The sequence below is a fragment of the Ascaphus truei genome, chromosome 4, assembly GCF_040206685.1.
Source record: "Ascaphus truei isolate aAscTru1 chromosome 4, aAscTru1.hap1, whole genome shotgun sequence".
In the NCBI taxonomy this organism is placed as follows: Eukaryota; Metazoa; Chordata; class Amphibia; order Anura; family Ascaphidae; genus Ascaphus; species Ascaphus truei.
Genome location: NC_134486.1, coordinates 30,064,797 through 30,085,320, shown reverse-complemented (window position 1 = coordinate 30,085,320; position 20,524 = coordinate 30,064,797). Strand labels below are relative to the sequence as shown.

Here is a 20,524-nt window from a genome sequence, read left to right as displayed (position 1 = left end):
AGGAGGAGCGTCACGGGACAGGGGAGGAACGTGACGCGTGACGAGTTGCGCACGTCGCCCGCCCCCCTACGAGGCCCCAGCCGCCATCATTGATTGGAGAAACCTACTTCGTAACAGGGTGGAAGGTTCTAGAAACCGTCCCTTAACATAAACAAAAGCGAAACCGTCTTTGTTACCTAGTCCGGCTAACCTTTATTACCTTCATTTTTTTCTAATAAACAATACGATATCAAACAAACCCATCTATGTAGGCTGCACTATGATATGTGGGGGGGTGGGGGTTCCGTTTGTATCACTCGATTCTGCTTCACATTTCCTCTTCAATAAGATCTTAATTCAGCCTCGTTGTGCCCGGCTCAAAAATGGCGATTTCTTACCTCATGCTCCCATTCTGCCAATATCTACGACATCGGGGCGGGACCAGCGGGTGGGGTTTCCCTGACGTGTCGGCTTTTGATAGGTGCCGGGGGCCCCCTTGCTGGGGAGCAGCTGGTGGGTCTCTGTGCAGGGCTCTCAAACTCAGTCCGCAAGGGGCCACCAACAGGCCAGGTTTTATGGATATGACTGCTTCAGCACAGGTGGCCCAACTGATTGATCTACTTGTGCTGAAGCAAGGATCTCCTGAAAACCTGGCCTGTTGGTGGCCCTTGAGGACTGAGTTTGAGAGCCCTGGTGTAGGGAAGAAGGTGCTGGGACCTCCCAAAAAAATGAATAATAAACTAATAAAGAATCCAGCCTCACCGTAGATAAGGGAAAAGGGGAGGAATCCTCAGGCGCGTTCTTCTGCTTGTGGCTCCAGGACATATATGGACATAAAAAATAAAAGAGAGAGGGGGACCACAAAGGGAATATTCAACATACATATATACCTTGACACACTCACACTAGGTATCTGGTCTTGGTCAGATGACTACTCCTCTGGGTGGAGGGTGGGTTGGGGGTGAGGGGAAACCCCCTGATGACGCCTCAGCTGGGGACAATTAGGCCCGGCAGCCAGAAGCAGAAGTTGAGCCTGACCTCTGTCCAAGGCCTAACTTCCAGCTCCGGCCGTGCCCCCCACAGCCACCGGGCCCAGGACAGGCTCTCCCCCTGTCGGTGGCCCTGCCTATGACTAACCTGCTCTCCCTCCGCGCCTCCCTCATGCGTCTCCCCGCCTCCCTCATGCGTCTCCGCGCCTCCCTCATGCATCTCCGCGCCTCCCTCATGCGTCTCCCCGCCTCCCTCATGCGTCTCCCCGCCTCCCTCGTGCGTCTCCGCGCCTCCCTCATGCGTCTCCGCGTTTCTCCCCATTTTACAGAGCCAGCAGGGTCAGTAACGTAGGATGCCCTAATATGGGCATATCCATATATGGGTATCTACGTCAGTGACCGGAGCCAGCTGTGTTGGGGAGATACGCGGAGCTCCAGGGTGATGTAGGGTAATGGAGAGAGAGACAGGGAGACTGCAGGGGGCGATCTCAAGGAGACCTCAGGGAGAGACAGAGAGACGGAGAGAGAGGCAGGGGGGGTTTTAGATCCCCTATAATTCATACTGGTACTTATTGTTTTGCCGGTACTGCGTTAGAGGCAGCCGGCACTCACTTGACTTGAAAAATTCTAGGATATCTTTAGTGTAGTGACATCAGCACACATACATGTCACTACTTGAATGTTTTAAAGTCCCCTGAGTGCCGCCTGTCTCTACATTGTACATCTCTTCTATTTCCCGGGTCAGCTGCTGTGTGTGTGTGTGTGTGTGTGTGTGCGTGTGTGTGTGCGTGCGTAAGTGCATGTGTGGGTGTATACACACATACACTGTCTCCTTCCATTCCACGTTTTTCTCCTGTGTGTTTAAGTCACTCTTACATAACAATTTATAATAGCTTACATTTCACACTAGCCTTCCAGCCTTTCATAGTATCTCACTTCCTTTCCCTATCCATTGTAATTAGACACCATCTCTCTACCATACACACTATATAACAGCCCTTACACTCCCCCCTCTCTATCAGAATGTAGGTGGTAAGGTGGTTGGTTGGTGTCAGTGAAAGTCTCCACAACTCATCTTGTGAACATCAACTTCTAGCTCTAACTATTCTAAAACATTCCAAAAATATAATAATTAATAACACATAAAGCCTGCAGTGGGTTATATATATATATATATGTATTTTTTTCAAATATATTTTACGTTCTTAAAGTTTTGCTTCATCAGGGCAATACCTTATACAGTACATGTGAATTATTGAGCAGAAATTGGATTCTGAATGTGTTTGCCAGGATGTTCAAGGGTCAGAAGGAAATATTCTTATTATTTCTCATGATAGCAAAAATAAAAATTGCGTTTTCTCAGCAGGAGGATGTATTTTTGTTGGTGAAAATGTAGTTATTGCTGTTGTTTTATACAGGGATCTAAACTGAACTGAATTCACACAGGATCTCATTTAACAATCCACAGTGTACGTTTGTGCATTAATCCCAGTGGGGCCTGCAGCTGTTTTTGATACTTTGGGGGATTGTTTATCAGTTTCCTGGTTGCAATTCTGCACTCATGTTTAGTGCAAAACAAACCAAAAAAAAAATACAAGATTTATTTTTAAAACGAGTTTGTTTCAATTAGATTTGTAGAAATGGGGGGCTGTTCCATGCCCCAATATTCCAGCTTGGTTACTCGAAGCAGCAATCCAAGCTGCCGTTTTTATTTTATTTTTTTACCTTTATAAATGTAATTAGCTAAGTCGCCGATCGATCGGCAAAGATTCGGCTCAGGGGTTCACTAAATGGCTGCAGAGGAGTATACTGGGCCGTTTGGTTTAATGCTGCTCTCCTGCTTGCATTATGTCATTGTTGCTTCTGCCGTTTACTACAATGTGGCATTGTGCGTTGCCTTGCTAATGCAATTCCGGAAGTAAATTAATATTTTCTGTTGTTCATAATGCAATCTACGTATGTATTATGTCACAGCCTAACCCTACAGAAAATCCCAAACACAGGGGAAAGACAAAAAAGTAAGTGGAAAAAGAGCATCAACGGGTCTATTAACTCACACTGATTCTTAGGGAGTTATTAATGAAACTGCGATAGTGCCGATCGGGGCACTATCACGCAAAAACTCCCATTGAAGTCAATAGGAGTTTGAGCGCATTTGTCCCCAGAATGGCACTATCGCCGTGTAATGGGAGTTTGGGATTAGCTGCTTCGGGGGTTTATTCAATAAGCCCTTTGCCCCCAGTTTCATCCAGCTCCATTATGGTTAAAGCGCCCGAACTGGGGTTAACTCCCATTGACTTGAATAGGAGTGAACCCATTGTGGAGCTTAGTGAATAACCTTGTTAGGGACGTATTCTATATACTTGTAACGGGTTTTCCCCCCCCCCCCCAATCTCACATTGGCCCGGGTACTCTAGCAACCAACCCCCATTACGTGTTCGTGTTTGGTGGTGCACCTGTAGGCAACAGGACTCCTGAGTCTCCCGCTTGATGGTATTAGGGGATGTCATCAGGACAGGTAGCTGAGGTAGTGGGTGCGAGTTCAACTTACATCATGTGCAGCGCCTCCACCTCATCAGGATCTGTGCTTCCGCAGGGAGATGGTCCTGGTGAGGAACTCCTTCTGGGTGGTGACTGCCACTGCTGAGTAATCTCACACTCACCCAGTGGGGGTTTCGTTAACAAGGTCATCTTTATTGTAGATTGGGATGTAGCAGACTGCCCCATGCAGCTGCCGGCTCTAGCCGCACATATCTCCGTGCTGTCCCTTCGCCAGGTACGCCCTCCCAAATTGAAGTGGGATTCCCTCTTCTCCTAGGGAGATCCTCTCTGTGCCAGGTCCCTGGACACAGAGTGGCTTAGACAGGCCGATTGGTCAACCTGGACCGCTAGTTACTGCACTAGGGTCACAAAGTGTTCCTACAATCCCTTATGCAGGAAAATACAACTTCCCAACAACTTCCCACAGCTGCTCGAACACACTAACTAACTGTGTTGTGCCTTATATACTTCAGGAGGCAGGCGCATCCCTGATGTCACTATCCAGGGACTCAGAGCATACAGCCACTCCCCTCCATACATAGGGCACCTCACCATGGTGTGAGGGAAAACCTCCATAACTACTGCTGGCATACCCGTACTTATCAGGACTTACTGCCAACAGAGAGGAAAGTAGTATACCATTATTATGCATGGCTATATACTGTACATCGAAGTGGCCAATTGGGACGTTTTCAACCGAAAGATCCCCATAGACCTCAATGGGAATTTTCGTCCACAAACGTCCAGAACGCCCACTCTGGCATATATAAATGACCCTGTTAGTCTCACTGATGTTCAGCATCAGCAGTTCAATGGATTCCCACTCATTTGTAGTCCGTACTTTACTATTAAAGTGCCATTTTTGTCCAAACCCTACACATCTCATATAGATTCCTCTATGATCTGCATAAAACACAGAGCAAAGGGGAATCTGTTCTATGCTTGATGCAGATCAGGAGGAGGAGACCTGCCACACACCGCGGTCATTTTGACCGCAATGTGTTGCTGCTATTAGAACATTACAACTAAATAATTCTAAACAATGGCATTCAGGAAATGATGACGCTATTAGTTCCTAAAAGCAGCAATCGGTGATATTGCCTTATTTGCAGTAAGGGATCCTCCTAGCTAAATTGCAGCACTCCAACTACTGGGACCCCTTGATTACTAAGATATTTAATTTAGAAATGACCAAGAATTTATGTCCAGGAGAAATAATATGGGGATCCCCAGGTGGGGCTCTTGACCAAAACCGAGGCCTGTGTAAGGGGAGGGGGGGGAGGGGCCTGCTAATGAATGCAGACTGTGGTACATCAGTCAGGGATGCCAGACCTTCTGGAATTTAGGTCACATATTCCCAGAGGGTGGCAGTTAATTTCTCTATTTCGAGGCAGAACCAAATTCTCTGTTTAACCTGGGGGTAGAGTCGGTATGTCCGTGCTCCAGCAGGAGGCCACACCGGAATACCGCCCCGCCGTCATACTGCGAGAGATCAATTTGTGGGAGTGCCTGTCTATACACTATACACCCCCAATGGCCTATTTAAGAGACATGACCATGCATCGAGAGGGAAGGGAAATCCCAGCAGACTTTGTGCGAGTTTGTAGGTTTTTCCCACAAAGTCTTTACTCTAGGGCAGTGATTTCCAACCTTTTTTTTTTGGTTAAGCCACCCTAACTGAAATTCTGAGGAACCCCCCAACCCTCTCTAATAGCAACTCTGTGATCAGATGCATTGTAAATTCTTCTGTGTTTGATACAATGTTCAAATAACCATACAATTGCAGGGGACCCTTGAGAGATGCCCGGGGAACCCGAGGGTTCCTAGGAACCCTGGTTGAAAAACTCTGCTCCAGGGCAAGGACCCCACTTGTGTATCATAGTGGCTCTTTGACCGCACCCCAGGGAACAGGTGGAAGACACCCCTGGTAACATCCGGAGAGTTTTACCTGTGTCAGGTACCATCTATATAATACTTTATAGGCATTTTCACCACATTTTTTTTTTTTGTCAACTTCAAATTTTATTGACTTTTTCCACAAGGCATAACATACAGTCGTACTTGTTATCACCTGAACTCTCTTAAATAAATGCCATGACTATGCCTTATGACACATAAACACATAAAACGTCACAGTGGGTAAGGAAGAGTGGGGGGGGTGTGTGTTGGAGGAGGAGGTGAAAGCTGTCCGTTTCTTTATTGTTAGTTCCTTGCCGGACTCCGCGTTTTTGTCCTCATCCATCCGGCGGATCCTCTGGCGGATCTCCCAGTTAAATAACCCTGTCTATCCTTGCGTGATAACCCCTTGTCAGTCCCTGTATGATGCTTAGGCCAGACCTTCCATCTTATTATTGCATCCGATCAAGGGAGAACACACTTAATCCTATCAGAGCCAAACTGTGATAGGATAGGAGCCCCTCTCTCTCCCCCTCCCTCCTCCCCCCCCCCCGGATGTCCGTCTGGGCCAACCAAGGCAGCCAGACCTTTTGGAAATTTGGGCCAGTGTCGATAACTAAACTTGTCAACTTCTCCATCTGGCCGACAAACCAAATTCTGTTCCGAATCTTTTCAATGGATGGGATTGTGTTTTGGTTCCACAATGCTGCGATCTCGCACCTCATAGCGGGTGCAAAATTAGCAATTAATTTGTTCTTCGCTCTGGATAGTTCTTGCGCTGGTTTATTTAGCAGGAACAACCAGGGGTCTAGCTGAATTTCAAGGTTCAAAATCCTCTGTAGCCAAATTCTTATTTGTTCCCATAAAGGGGGTATTTGATGGCAGGACCACAGCATGTGCAACAAGTCCCCTGGCTCTCCACATTGCTTGGGGCACAAGGGGGAGTAACCCAGGACACATTTAGATAGTTTTATTGGAGTGAGATACCACCTCATTAATACCTTATAGGATTTCTCCCTTAATGTCGTGCATATGGAACTTTTGGCCGCTGCGTTGAAGATCTCAGTCCTCGTCCTCTAGGGTCTCACATGAAAACGAGCGGTAACTCTCAATGTATTACTTCCTGATAAGACATTTTTTATAAATACTTTTCTTATATTGGGGATTAAATGGGAAGTAAACTCAAGGTTGTACTTAAATATGCATTTGTTGTTCATGTGTATGTAGGCAGATGGAGTAGCTTAGTCCATCATGTTGTATGGTCGTTCAAGAAGGTGAACTGGGTTCAAACTGCAGTGTCAGCTTATTGTGACCTTGAGCAAGTCCACTTACCTCTCTGTGCACCAGACACTATACATTAGATTGTAAGCTCTGCTGCAGTGCTGAGACTCGTGCTTGCAAATATTCTATTGCTACATTATCACAGCTATATAAGCATACACTCCAACTGTGCAAGCAGCAACTGGTCCTGTTGTTTCCCCCTTTACCTGTTAAATTCAGTTGTACCTATTTCTGACAGTAGCTGAAGCTTCAGCTAATTAAAGAAGCTGGAATATTGAGGAATTCTCTGCTAATGATCAGCTGGTTAGGGGGTATAGGGGAATATAATACCCCTTCTATTGTGCTTATATATTAATACTGTATATATGATGTATGATCTTTGCATATGGTAAATTGTGCAGGTTTTTGTGCCTCCTTGGATGGGGTCCCTTGCGTGGAAGCCTCTTTATGCCACACTGACTTACTGTAGCAAAGAAACGGTATCTATTTACACGTGCCAAATGTTGGAGGGGCTGCATAAGATAAAACACTTGTTATGCTACAATTCTGAAGTTGCCGAACCTCAGCCCAATCACCATTTCACCAAACGTACTCAGACAGTATGCCGAGCCTCTATTTATTTACCTCGGGCGAATAAAATGGTGTATCTAATACACAGCTGTCATTTGCCGGCATGTGTGGTTCATTAAGCACTTATCTTGTTGGTGCAGAAGTCGTCCAGCCGGTAGCTGGGAGTAGTTCCATTTCTCCTTGCCCCACCCAGACTGCTCCGGCTTCCAAGCGAGTAAACAAATGAAAGCGTGTGTCACGGCCACGGGGATGTTACATTAGTCACTTGCTGTGGATAAATGCAGGAGATACTACAATACTGGTCAGTTTTAACAGATCGAAGTAAAATGGTATACGCTCATTTACAATGGAGAAATGGGTGCTACTTCCACAGGCCACAGGGGCTGCCAACTCCAGTCCTCAAGGGCCACCAGCAGGTCAGGTTTTAAGGATACCCCTGCTTCAGCGCAGATGGCTCAATCAGTGGCTCAGTTAGAAAGCTGGGCCGTTTGCTGATGTTAAAGTGATGTTAAAGCTTCTCTATTTCAGTCTGAAACTCGCCAGCCCTTTTATCCCCTGTACCCAATTCTCCAACTCTATCTGTCCATGAAATGTCTGTGAATTGCCTGTGTAACCGCTGTGCTTTTAATGTAACCATGTATTGTTATAGCTCTGTGCCCAGGACATACTTGAAAACGAGAGGTCACTCTCAATGTATTACTTCCTGGTAACACATTTTTATAAATATAAATAAAAAAGACTGAGCCACACTGATTGAGCCGCCTGCGCTGAAGCAGGGATATCCCCAATACCTGGCCTGTTGGTGGCCCTTGAGGACTGGAGTTGGCTTCCCCTGTACTATCACAATCATTTACACAGAATCTATTGGTGTTATTTTAGTGGTTATTTGTTACACTGGTATTCGCAGGGCAGTGGATATAGTGGCTATTGGACATCAGCAATGCCGTTAAACCCAAACAGATCAATATATTGAATCCATAGTTGCTGTTATAGTGGTTCATTAATTAGGTCTGCTATTCGGATTACCCATATTAAATATATTAGTGCCCTCATAGTAGATAAGGGGGTGTATATCGCTAAACATTGTTGGCTATTACAGCACAATACGGGTCAGCTGACCAAATGTCCAGTTTAACGCAGTAACAACTACTACCCATTACTGGGCCCCTACAATGGATCCATAGGAGCTGTCACCACGGTCATCTTCAACCGCTCGCCTTACGCTTTTAATGACAGTATGTTGACCTAATTTGTCCTGTGGCAATAGTTAACAATATGAGATGCTGTTATTGTGGATAATTACATTGTACTTTTTACTATCTGAGAACAAACATGATTTTCTATTCTCTCCTCATAGTCCCCGGGACACATTTTCGAAATCAATAGGCAATTCGCAATGTTCTTTCTTTCCTTGTCAAATATTTAAGAGACAGTCACCAGTCACACATTTTTGTTGTTTTGAATTTGGTAGCTGGTTTAATCTCGAAATTATCATTTTTTTTCCTGCAGTGTGTGACCGTAATTTTACTCAAAAGGTAAATGAATGTTCACTGGAGGTTATCTTTTATTACCAGATGGTGCTGGATGTTTAGGGTTTACACAGCAACACAAAACCTTGCTAGGCGGTAAGCAGGTAAGGCACTGCCTAGGGGCGGCCTGTCTCAGGGGGCACAAAAAATGAAGAGGAAAAGTGGTAATTAAGAGAGCAAATGCTCCACCCTCCCCCCCACCCCACCCCCAAAACCCCAAAAAGTTTCCTCTAGGTAGGAAGCTGGGGTCTCCGGAGCTGAACTCCATTTCAGCGTGGGGACCCCTGACTTCCCTAGATACTCACCTCCGGTCACGCAGGCCAATAGGAAGTCGCAAGGGATGACATCACGGCTTCCTATTGGTCCACGTGACCGGGCTCTTTAAACCTGAATAACTGCTACCGGCACACGGAGGTAAGTATCTTGAGAAGGAAGCGATTCGAGAGCTGAAATGAACGCGGTTCCGCTCCGGAGACCCCCTTGCTTCCCACCTAGGGGAATTTTTATTTTGACGGGATAAAAAAAAAAAAAAGGGCGGCCTCATGGTTCTTGCCGAAGGGCGGCACATAACCTAGTGACGGGTCGGCCTACAGGTTTATTATTTCATATTGTCCAGGCTAAGTTTCTGTAGCCCCTTCACCATATCCTATGAAGCCATCTCCCCCTAATGCTCAGGAAAAATGTCAGCTCCATTTATTTGAATGTGGAAGACAATCTTACAGCATATTGAATAGGGGCCTGTGAGAATTAAAAATCAATGTGTTAGTAGTATATTAATGAAGCGATATCGTCACAGTAAATGGATCACCTCCCTAACTGAGGCCTCCACTGAATAATGCTTTGCTGGGCCTCCACACAATAATACTGTACATTCTTGATTCCTTCAGCTGAAAAGGCATTAACTTGTGTATTGTTCATAACGGAGCTATGTTAATTTGAAAAGCTAATAAGGTTAAAAAAAAAAAAAAAAAAGAGTTCAGCCATTTCCACTTCAGAATATAAATGCAACAGTGGATATCACTAAGGATACGCTTTCATTTATTTGATATATTACTCGAGAGATACGCTACCTTGAGCTACTTGCTTTCTCGTATGGTGGGCCCGAGACCCAAAACATTGCAATAAAACAGAAGAGTCCGTTACAGGCATGTTTACGGTCAGAAAGTGAACTTGAATGTTCTCGGAGAGCAGGGACTTTGAGAGGCTCCGATCAATCACGAAAGACGTGTGGAGTTCGATATGAAATAGAAGAATGACCAGCTCCTTTACTAGTAAATAGGATTTTTGGGTGAAGAATCTTAAGCCTTAAAATGTCTCACAACTTTTTATCCGTAGGTTCTCCTATGACCATTTATATGGTGCAAAGTCATCAACATATACTCAAGTGTGCAAACAACAAGGGAAGAGCAACCTTTAAATAGCACACGGACATAAATGAAGGTGTAACAAAAATGGTTTTTATTCAAGTGATTTAAAACAGGGGATGAAAATTAAAAGGAGAGGGGGGCTCAGCACTACCTAAGCATATGAGGCATGGAGGCAAGAGTCAAGTAAAGATAAAAAATCAAGACACATACAGGGTGTAGGTGGCTATATCTAAGCACACCTGCGTGACAATCTACCTATACTGAGACCTTGTGACCACATGTAAAGAGTATTTGCCATATAATTTGGTGCAGTAATTACATGATAAGGGTACACAGGAATAAAAGGTAACAGGTTGCAAAGATACGTTACCACTCAGCAGGTGATTGTCACAAATAATAAAGTCAATACTCCATGTTGTAGATAGGAAAGGTAGGGGCTCCCCTCAGCAAGACTCCCACTCCTTACCAACCTATATACTCAAGTGTGTTAATAACAGCTTCTAACCATATTCAATAGGGGGGGGGGATATTTAGAGGCACATATACAGCTTTTGCTGTAAAATTTGAGCTTTAAAAGAGATTTTTACCATGTGTATCAGCTCGTCATATGGGTAGTGCTGCAGTTTTAGGTGGAGATAGAGTGTATCCTGTATATATGCATATATATTTTTCTATATATCTATATAACTTTCTGCAGCTGCTTTTGAAACAGCGCATGATGACTTACATCATTTCAAAGCAGCTGCAGAAAGTTCATGGCGCATAGGGGCTACTTGAGCAATCTAGGTTGCCAATGTGCCTACCGGCTGTGGGGCCTCAGACCCAGATTGTTCTCGGACTTCCTCATATATTTAGAATACACGTGTGTCTATCTCAAGCAGCTTTACATTGCTTTCTGTGCTAACTCCCACCCCACCTGCTGCTTTGCCTTCAAAATCATATATGCGCCTTCTTTAATAAATCAGGTGTGTAGTATTAGATAAGACTTACTGCATTATTTTCAGGAGGGGGGTGGGTGTAACAGAAAAGTGATGAGGGGGGGCGGGGGGGCTGGCAATAGTATAGATTGTAAGCTCTTCGGGCAAGGACCCCTTATCCTAAATGTCACTTATGTCCGAAGCGCTTCTTCCCTTTGTGTGTTAAATTATTTTGTATTTATGATTATGTCACGTGTATTACTGCTGTTAAGCGCTATATAAATAAAGGTTTACATACACACATACATACATACTTAGTACTGCCTTATGCCCTTTTAAATGAGTTTTAATGTATTCAGCTACATCGGGATTCTATAGCAACCATTTAGGAAGCTGCAGCACTTCCTCTTTTGACATAGGCGGCCATATTGTGTGCCCGGGGAAGCAGGATCTTTACCGATCGATCACGAAGGGGAAGGAATCGATCAGCAGCTGAGATCAGGGGATCGCAAACTTTTGCTGCTGCGCCCCCCCCCCCCCCCCGTCTTGCCTGCCCCGGTGCTCGTGCCCTCCCCCCGCCCCTTTGAGCTGCATCAAATGATGCTGCGGGGGTCATGTGTCGTCACGTGACCCCGCGGCGTAATTTGACGCCGTGCTGCCATGGCGACGCGTCACACAGCCGTTTGAATCACGGTAAGTTGAGAGTTGCACAGGCCTCACGTGACCCCCCGGCATTTCATTTAAATGCCTTGGGGGAAGAGCGCGGGGCCCTCTGGAACCGCCCACGCCCCCGGCTTAGATAATTACGTTTCCTTAAAGCTGAGCAACTGCTGCATCTGTTAAACAAAACAAAAACAACAAGAGCCAATGCCACTTTAAAGTCCATTAGCCTTTCCTGATGAATTCAAGGCTTTTGTCCAACTGCTTTGCTGTTAGAGGTGCCGGCATTATGAACCCTCCTTTTAATGCTCGTTGATAATTATTTGTATGTATGTACATTTTCAGAACCAGGACCCTAAACATTGCATATGTATTTTTCAAGCTATATAGCTCCAAAAGTCTCTCTGTTGCTTTATTAAGTTGAAACCTTTCCTTCTCTACTCAGCTTGGTTGAGTGCAGGTGGCTTTATAGAAACTGTATAAATACGTATGTATGTTACTTGTTAGAGAGTAGCCTGGAACAGGGGTGCGCAAACTGGGGGGCATAAGATATTCGGGGGGGAGGGGGGTTACAGAGGTCTCATGCTCTCCCCCAAGGATTTAAATTAAATGTCGGGGGACCTCGCGTGGTCTCTGTAACTAACTTACCTTGCTTCCAGCAACGCGTCATGGCAACCTGGCGTCAAATGATGCTGCGGGGTCGCGTTGCCATGGCAACGTGACGTCACATGACCCTGCGACGCCGGAGCCAAGCAGGGGTGGGGGGGGGGGAGTGTGAGCAGGGGAGGAGAGGGGGGGGGTGCAGGTGGAAAAGATTGCTCATCCCTGGCCTAGAAGGTAGCTGCTGAGACAAGCAGAGCTATAATTTGTAACTGGGAGTGGAAGACCAGAATTTGACCCTTCTGAGGTACCTTGGCCAGTAAGACAAAAATGTAGCAGATTAGAGTTATCACAGGTTAATAGGGAATCCAAGAGACTTGATGTGCCAGATGTCTAATAGACAAGTTTCTTGTAACCCATTAGGGGGTGGCCCCAGTCACTTCTATCAAGCCCCGCCCCCCCAGTCAGGCCGGTCTCAGTCCCTACCTTGTCGCGCACCTTTCCCCAGCAGTGCGCGACAGGTTTTCAGGCAGGTAGGGGAATTTGAAATTAACATCTGCGACGGAGCCAATAAGGGCGAACCAGCCGCGGGACGTCATGGCCACGCCCCGCAAACCCACAGCCACGCCCCCTCCCGTCGCAAACCTTCCCTCTCCCTCTAGACCGCTTATCGCGGTGTAGCGCTGTGCACGCGCCGCCCCTCCCGCCGGGCGCGCGTGCCACAGTGAAGACTGGGGACTCAGCCTTAACCTTTACGTTGGCTACATATCTGGTATATCATAGGGAAATACAGACAGTCCTCGGTTATCCGACACAATGCGTTTCTCAAAATGGCGTTGGATAGCGAAACATTGTAAAGCGAAACACGTTTTCCCATAGGAACACTTTTAAATGAAAGGTTCCGTTCCTGAAGGCATTTTTAATGCTAAAATACACAAAATATTTTACGCAGACAATAAGATATGCAGCACACACATACATTATATAGTGTATATACTGTATTATATATAATATTACATAATATATAATATAATATAAAAATATAAGATATTATATAGTATAATATAGTATAATTTATATATTATATACACATAAACAACTTTGCAAAGCGTCGTAAGAGCGTTGGATAAGCCGTTTTGGCGTTGTAAAAATGAACATAGGTATGCATTGCAAAGCGTTGGATAAGCCATTCGTTGTAAAGCGAAGCGTTGTAAAACGAGGACTGTCTGTACTCGTTTTCCAGTGGTGTTGGAGTGGTCTGCTGTCCTGCACAACATCCGATAGCCAATTGTTCCCTGAGAACTTCTGGACCTGTTAGCAGAACAGAGGTCGTTCACTGATATCCTTGTGAAGTAACCGGTACCAATTGTACCCCTGAGCCAAATACGGCTGCGCTTATAGTGCCGGCGACGGTTTTATCAAAACAAATGCATTGTCGCCGTCGGCGGCGCTTATAGTGCACGCGACGGACATGACGTGTGCGCAATTGTAAGCTGTCCAGGGCAGGGCCGGGATTTCCTTCCCTATTGTCTGACTGTGTATGTTGCACTTATTACATGAGAACTCCCTCTCCTGCATTGTCTCTCTTGTCAAGCGCGGCGGGCATGATATATACAAATATATACACGTGCATATCTGCATATAGCATATGCGCAAACACGTTTCCTCCAGACACACACAAACACACACCCAGACACACACAAACACACACACTATATATACTAGTCATGAAAAGTTGGCATTTTATTTTTGAAACATAATATTTCAATGCAGCCCATTAATTTTTTTTTTTATAATAATAAATAATAATAATAATGCAACTCTTTACCCCCCAGCAGCCCCCTTCCCCCCAGTGACCCGGGGTGCTAGTGTGTGGTGTGTGAGTGAGTAGTGTGGCAGGCTGCATGTCTTTTGTGTTTGTATACAGAGAGCTGGGGCCTTCCCTCCATTGTGCCTGATTGGCTGCCGCTCGCTGACTGAGCAGCGGGGCTTGTGGGACACACACCACATGTCCGCCATTTTCCAATTGTGTTACACAGCCCCAGCAGCCCGTGCTCTCTCCCCTCAGCTGAAGCGGAGACGGTAAGTTTGCGTCTGCCTTCGCCCGGCCACCGAAACGCGCCCAAACCTCCCCCCACTCACCCTCCCTGCCAGCCCCGACCCGCCGGAGCCCACCACCCCGTCTCCCACCTCTCCTCACTAACTTTCCCGGGCTGGGGATGGAGGAGCCGAGTCTCCCCTCCTCCTCGCCGCCGCTTCCCTTCCTCCCTGTCTCTCCCTCTGCATACCCTCCTCTCCCGCCACTACATCCCGGCCATGCCAGGCAGCCCTCTCCCCCAGGACCCCGCCACCCCTCTCCCCGCACCTCCCCGCCACACGCAGGGGGAACTCGTGGGGCTTTTCCATGGGGGGAAAGTGTTCAAAACCCGTTCCCCACACGACCCCCTCTCTTGCATTTCTCTATCTGCTCACCTCCCCCCCCCACTAGTTGTTTCCAAGCTTCACCATCTTGTTCTTTGGTCACCATGTTTCTTCTTCCTCTCCCCCCACTACAGATACCCCCCCACAGATACACCCCCCCCCCAAAAAAAAAATAGAACCAGAGGGGTTGAGAAGCAGTCACCCCCCTAATATTACCCCCCCCCCATGCCCCCTCCCCCCAGGGGCAGTGAGAAGATAGTTATTACATTGTAATAATAATAATAATATCCCTGTTGCAGGGGAGGGAGGATGTTACCAGGTCCAGAGAAAGAGAGGAGAGATCCCACTATACACAGAAACCCTACTAACTTTATGCTGCCCTCCCCCCCAAGTCCTTGTATTATTGTTATGGGGTGGCTGGTGGTGCTGGGGTTTGTAGGGTGAGATCCTGCTGCAGGGAGCACAGGGGGGGGGAGGTGGCTGTTTTGTATTTGCCATGGGGAGAATCAGTGTGTGTGTGTGTTTCTTTCCCAACTGCACAGGGAGGATAAGGAAAGCTGGCTTGTGGGGTCATTTATCCCCCAAATCAATAGGTTGCTCTCTTTTTTTAAAATGTTTATATTGTTTTACATTTTATTTAAAAATAAATAAATGCAATGTAGCTGATGTTGAGGGTTTAAACAAGGAGTGGGTGGGGTGCTTCCCCAGAGCTGGGAGATGAGCCACATTAGGGACCCCCAGGCTGTTTTATGAGCAGACTCCCCTTTTTCTTGCAGGGTGTGTGCACAGTGGGGTTATTTGGTATCAGCGCTGTGAGATCCCCTTTATTAGAGCGTGTTTTCCCTATGCTGATAACGAGACACTCAGTGTAGCTGCAGCTATCTAGCGCCACACTTTGAAAACCGGTCATCTTAGGTGAATGGGAAACAAATAAGAAAAATCCACAACCCACTATTTTGTTTTATTATTTTTTGTTTTCCGAATCGTTTTGAGAATAGAAATGTATTTATTTTATTTAAACGCAATGCAATTATTTGTTTCTCCTCCCCATTGTGCGGTTGCTTTTTTTTTTTTTTTAATAGGTTTTTTAGGGAAGTGAAGTGTGCAGGAAGATGGCCCGTACCAAGCAGACAGCCCGTAAGTCCACCGGTGGGAAGGCGCCAAGGAAGCAGCTGGCGACCAAGGCAGCCAGGAAGAGTGCGCCCTCTACTGGAGGGGTGAAGAAACCTCACCGTTACAGGTACACGGGAGGGTGGGAAGAGCAGAACCCTGCGCATGCGCACTCATGCTAACCACTATCATTATTTTATGGCGGGGGAGGAAGTGTTTTATTTAGTATATATATATATTTTTTAATGTATGATTTGATTGGATGCAGGAAGCTTGCCTAATAGTTACATGTTTTTGTAATTTTTTTTTTTTAAAGAAAAAAAATATTATTACTCTACCGGATTTCTTTTTGGTTTCATATATATTTTTCAGGCTGCTAACAGTATACTCGGCACTGTGCAGCATGTGTAAAAATAGAAAATTAAAATGTAAAGGGGCAGAAAATGCTGCAGACATGGGGCAAAATGTGTGAAAAAGAGTGGCATCACACGAGTATATAATCTGGCAGTGATTATTGTAACTGATTATTTTAGAATACAGATTTTTAAAAAAAATTAAATATTTTTTTTTTTTTTTTTTTTAAGCCTTTTTGTGGTTCTGGGATCCTATATATGCTTCTAGTATGGGACTGAGCATCCAATATTGTATTTGTGCCTGTGCAGCCTGGGAAGATGCGGGGCGTTATTCTGCACACAGGGCTGCTCGGTGTGCTGGAATTGGCTCGGTTCCCACCTGCTGCAAGAGGTTATTTAGTGACACGGGCTTGCGGCGCACTTCACCGAGCAGACACAAGAGGGCAGCAGTGGGCAAAAAAGCCTGCAGACGGCGGCTTCTCATTTTGTTGCTGGCTTAACCCACTCATGTCTGGAGAAGACCTGCAACGCGTTGCAAAACTGTCAAGGGTCCAATCAGAAAAGATCGGGGTTATCTATGAGACCTGAGCATGCTGGTTATGCAAGGAGCTTGGTGGTCTTTATATATATATATATATATATATATATATATATATATATATATATATATATATATATATAAAAAAAAAACACACACCCACCCCTATATGCGTTGAATGCCCATGTCTCTAGAAAAACCATGCTAAACCTTTCCAAAGAACATTAGCATAGATGTGTTAGAGTGAAATATTTACGAATACTACGGTGTGCGGTCTTAACAAGTCTACAGGATTTTTATTGGACCTATATAGACCCGATGTTTATTTCCCTTATACACAATTGAGCCTTATTGGTTGCGAACACCGATTTCTAAGGCTATAGGAAAAGACCTGTAGAATTTAGAGCGTACTTGGATATGTTTTTATGATTACGTTATTGCTTAAGCACTGATTGCAATTATATAAGATTTCTCACTTCCACTATTCAATAATTTTTTTCAGGCCGGGTACTGTCGCTCTTCGTGAAATCAGACGTTACCAGAAGTCCACCGAGCTTCTGATTCGCAAGCTGCCCTTCCAGCGTCTGGTTCGTGAAATCGCTCAGGACTTCAAGACAGATCTACGCTTTCAGAGCGCTGCTATTGGTGCTTTGCAGGTAATCTTCCAGGAATCGGTGTTTATCCTTTGCATGGAGGGACATTGCACATCCTGTCTCACAGGCAGTAGCAAAGAAATACATCGGATTCCTTTAACATAGCAATTTTATTTATCCAGTAGCCACACAGTCTGTAAAAAAAAATAATCTATAAATAAAGATACTGGAGCACTTAAATAACTTAGATGTGTATTTAAATGTGTGTACGTGCGCATATCTGTTCAAAGGTATAGCTAAGTAAAGCTTTCATTTGGATTGCAGAAATATTGAGGGTTGGTCTCCAGCAGAATGAGCCCACGAGACATGAGATTTTCACTTTAACGGATATCTGCTTTTCTCTGTTTTATAGTAATGCTTTATATATTGGCTCAAAGAGAAACACATACGGTAATGCCGCTTTACTTTGATGTGTTTAAAAATAAATACATCATTGTGTATTGGTTTAGGCATAATATGTAACGTTGATGCCCCAATTACCAATGACATTTTTGCCGACAAGGTTTTTCAACGATTAAAGAGAAACTATTCTGCCTAGTGGGAGCCCACAGTTGGTTAAAAAGAAAAAATGGGTCAAACAATTAAAAGAATTACTCAAGTCCCTATTCAATTTTAGTACAAATTAGAGGCAATAAATACATTGCTTACTTATATTCCCTCAGCTCATTATGTACTCTGCTTATTAACAGAAATTGGAAGCATTTTTATACAACTGTTTATTAAATAGGTTACGTTTTCTAAAAGTATTTCAGATTTCCTATTTGACAATGACATTGTTCCTAATATACTGCTGTAGGAAATCTTATTAATCCCAAACATGCACAAAGTTTCTCCGGCAAGATCAAAGCTGACGTCACTTTTTTTCTGTGGACAAAAACATTCCAATATCTATCCACTAGGGTTCTCCGTGCGTAATCTGACTCGACGTATTAAACGCCATTAATTGTCACAGGTGATGTGTGAAACAGATAATCACTTTCTTTATATTTTTCAATTGCAGGAGGCTAGTGAGGCGTATCTGGTTGGTCTGTTTGAAGACACCAACCTATGTGCTATCCACGCCAAACGCGTCACAATTATGCCAAAAGACATCCAGTTAGCGCGTCGCATACGCGGAGAGCGCGCATAAATCTCCTCTACCGCAAGAAACATTGTCCTTTTTCAAACCCGAAAAAAAATAAAAAAAAATCTCTTCTTCCTGTTATTGGTAGTTATGAATGTTAGATATTTTTTCTCCATGGGGTTAAAAGGTACCTAAGTGTATGGTTGTGAATGGGAAATTTAGGGGACAGAATCAGGTTTGGGCAATTTTCTTCCATTTTCATTTGTGTGTGACTTTTTAATATAAATGCGAGGGCATCAAAGCATTAAAATGCGGTAAAAAAAAAAAATAGAAACAAAAAGTCCATCCAGTGAACAAGATTAAACAATTCAACTTTATAACAAAATATAAATAAATCTGTTACATTTTTCTGGACAATGCCAGCATTTGGATTTTTTTTAAGCCGGTAAATTTCTTATCGATGGCAACTAAATGGCGTTTGTGGCATTTTTATCATGTAGTAGCATCCATTCACTATACTTTTTCTAACTTGAGTTGTCCTACATACAAGTACATGTTCTTAATGTTGTCTGTCTTCTGTGCTGTTCCTGTAAGTTTGCTATTAAAATACATTAAAACGACTCGCTTGCTTTGTGTCTTATTTCAATCTTCACAAAAGTAGGACACAGAATAGATGTATTTTTTTTGTCTGCTCTCCTATCTGCAAATTCTGGTGCTTTTCATTCACTTAAGTCGGTGCTGGCCAACTCCCAGTCCTCGAGCTACCAACAGGCCTATTGGGGGGATATCCCTGCTTCAGCACAGGTTGCTCAATCTGCTGAAGCAGGGATAGCCTTAAAACTTGTCCTGTTAGTGGCCGTTGAGGATGAGTTGGCCACCCCGTGACTTAATAAGGCATACACTTGTCATTGAACGAATTCCAGCTGTGGTATAATACAGAGCAAGTGAAGGCACGTTCCTGGCATGAATGCACTTGTAAGGGTAAGATATAGGACCTGCAAAATCCGTGTCTACTATGTGTATAATAAAACCAAGTCACAGAACTGATGCTGGTGAATGGTTTCTTTGCATTTGACAAAACTGCTGGCGGAAGCAGCCGCTTAAGGGGTTTGTGTATGGGAAGAATGCAAAGGAGTCTTGTTTGTTTATTTTTTGTCATTCAGACATTAACACTTATACTGCCAGCTACCACAAAATAATAAAAGCCCCAGTGTTTAATTTGAAGCAGAAGTCTGCTATACTCACAAATGATAATAAAAAAACGTGTTTTGTAGTTGAATTATGCGGATATAAATTGCTGAAAACTTGCTTCCCTGCAAGTTTAAAATGGCTGCTGCCATCCACGCCTCCATTTACAAGAGGTCACCATGGTAACGGCTTATGGCAGTGAAACAATAGTTAAAAACTGAAAAAAACGTTTAAAAAAATAAAGTTAGAAATAGCCCCGCGTAACATGAGCTGTCAGATTATATTCTGACTTCATTTTTGATTTCGGGTGTCTGCTGTTTTTTGGTCTCTAAGGCCTCGGACATGGGCAAAAAGACCGCGCTGAGGGGAAACATTATCCCTATCAGCGCGGCTTTAGACGGCGCTTCCGCAGGCGTGAGGAGGCGTGTGGAAATGCAGGAGACAGGCGAGTTTAAATTTTGCCGCTGAGTGAAGCGCAGGGCCGGTCACGTGACTGCCAGAAGTCAATGGCAGTCGGCGACGTGGTGCCCTAGGTCCGCCTCCCACCCGGCACACAAGCGCGCTCGCTGACGCTCATGCAGGGACACGAAAAACCTCCTGCTTGAGCAGGAGAGCATGAGCGTCAGCGCTGCCTAGCGCCGCTCCCTGTACCATGTCCCAGGCCTTAATACAACAGCTGACATGTAACCACATTCATTCCTGTTTGAAGAGCATAGCCTATTGCACTGGAGGAGCAGGGCAGGGATGTTATTCTGAATGACCGTGTAGTGCAGTGTTTCCCAACCCGGGTTCTGTGGGAGGATGAAAATGGTGCAGCAGGATCTTCCAGAGCAGGGAGAAGGCTGGGCGGTCTCCTCCATCTTGGTTGT

At 44.9% G+C, this 20,524-nt stretch overlaps 1 protein-coding gene across 1 annotated transcript; it reads left to right on the top strand.

Moving 5' to 3' along the window:
- Window positions 1–14,261: 14,261 nt before the first annotated feature.
- On the top strand, window positions 14,262–19,087 carry H3-3A (H3.3 histone A). The gene is made up of 4 exons (XM_075595490.1): window positions 14,262–14,411; window positions 15,833–15,990; window positions 17,254–17,407; window positions 18,405–19,087. The coding sequence occupies exons 2-4, from the start codon at window positions 15,863–15,865 to the stop codon at window positions 18,531–18,533; spliced, it is 411 nt and encodes a 136-aa protein (XP_075451605.1). The 5' UTR covers window positions 14,262–14,411; window positions 15,833–15,862; the 3' UTR covers window positions 18,534–19,087.
- The last annotated feature ends 1,437 nt before the right edge of the window (window positions 19,088–20,524 follow it).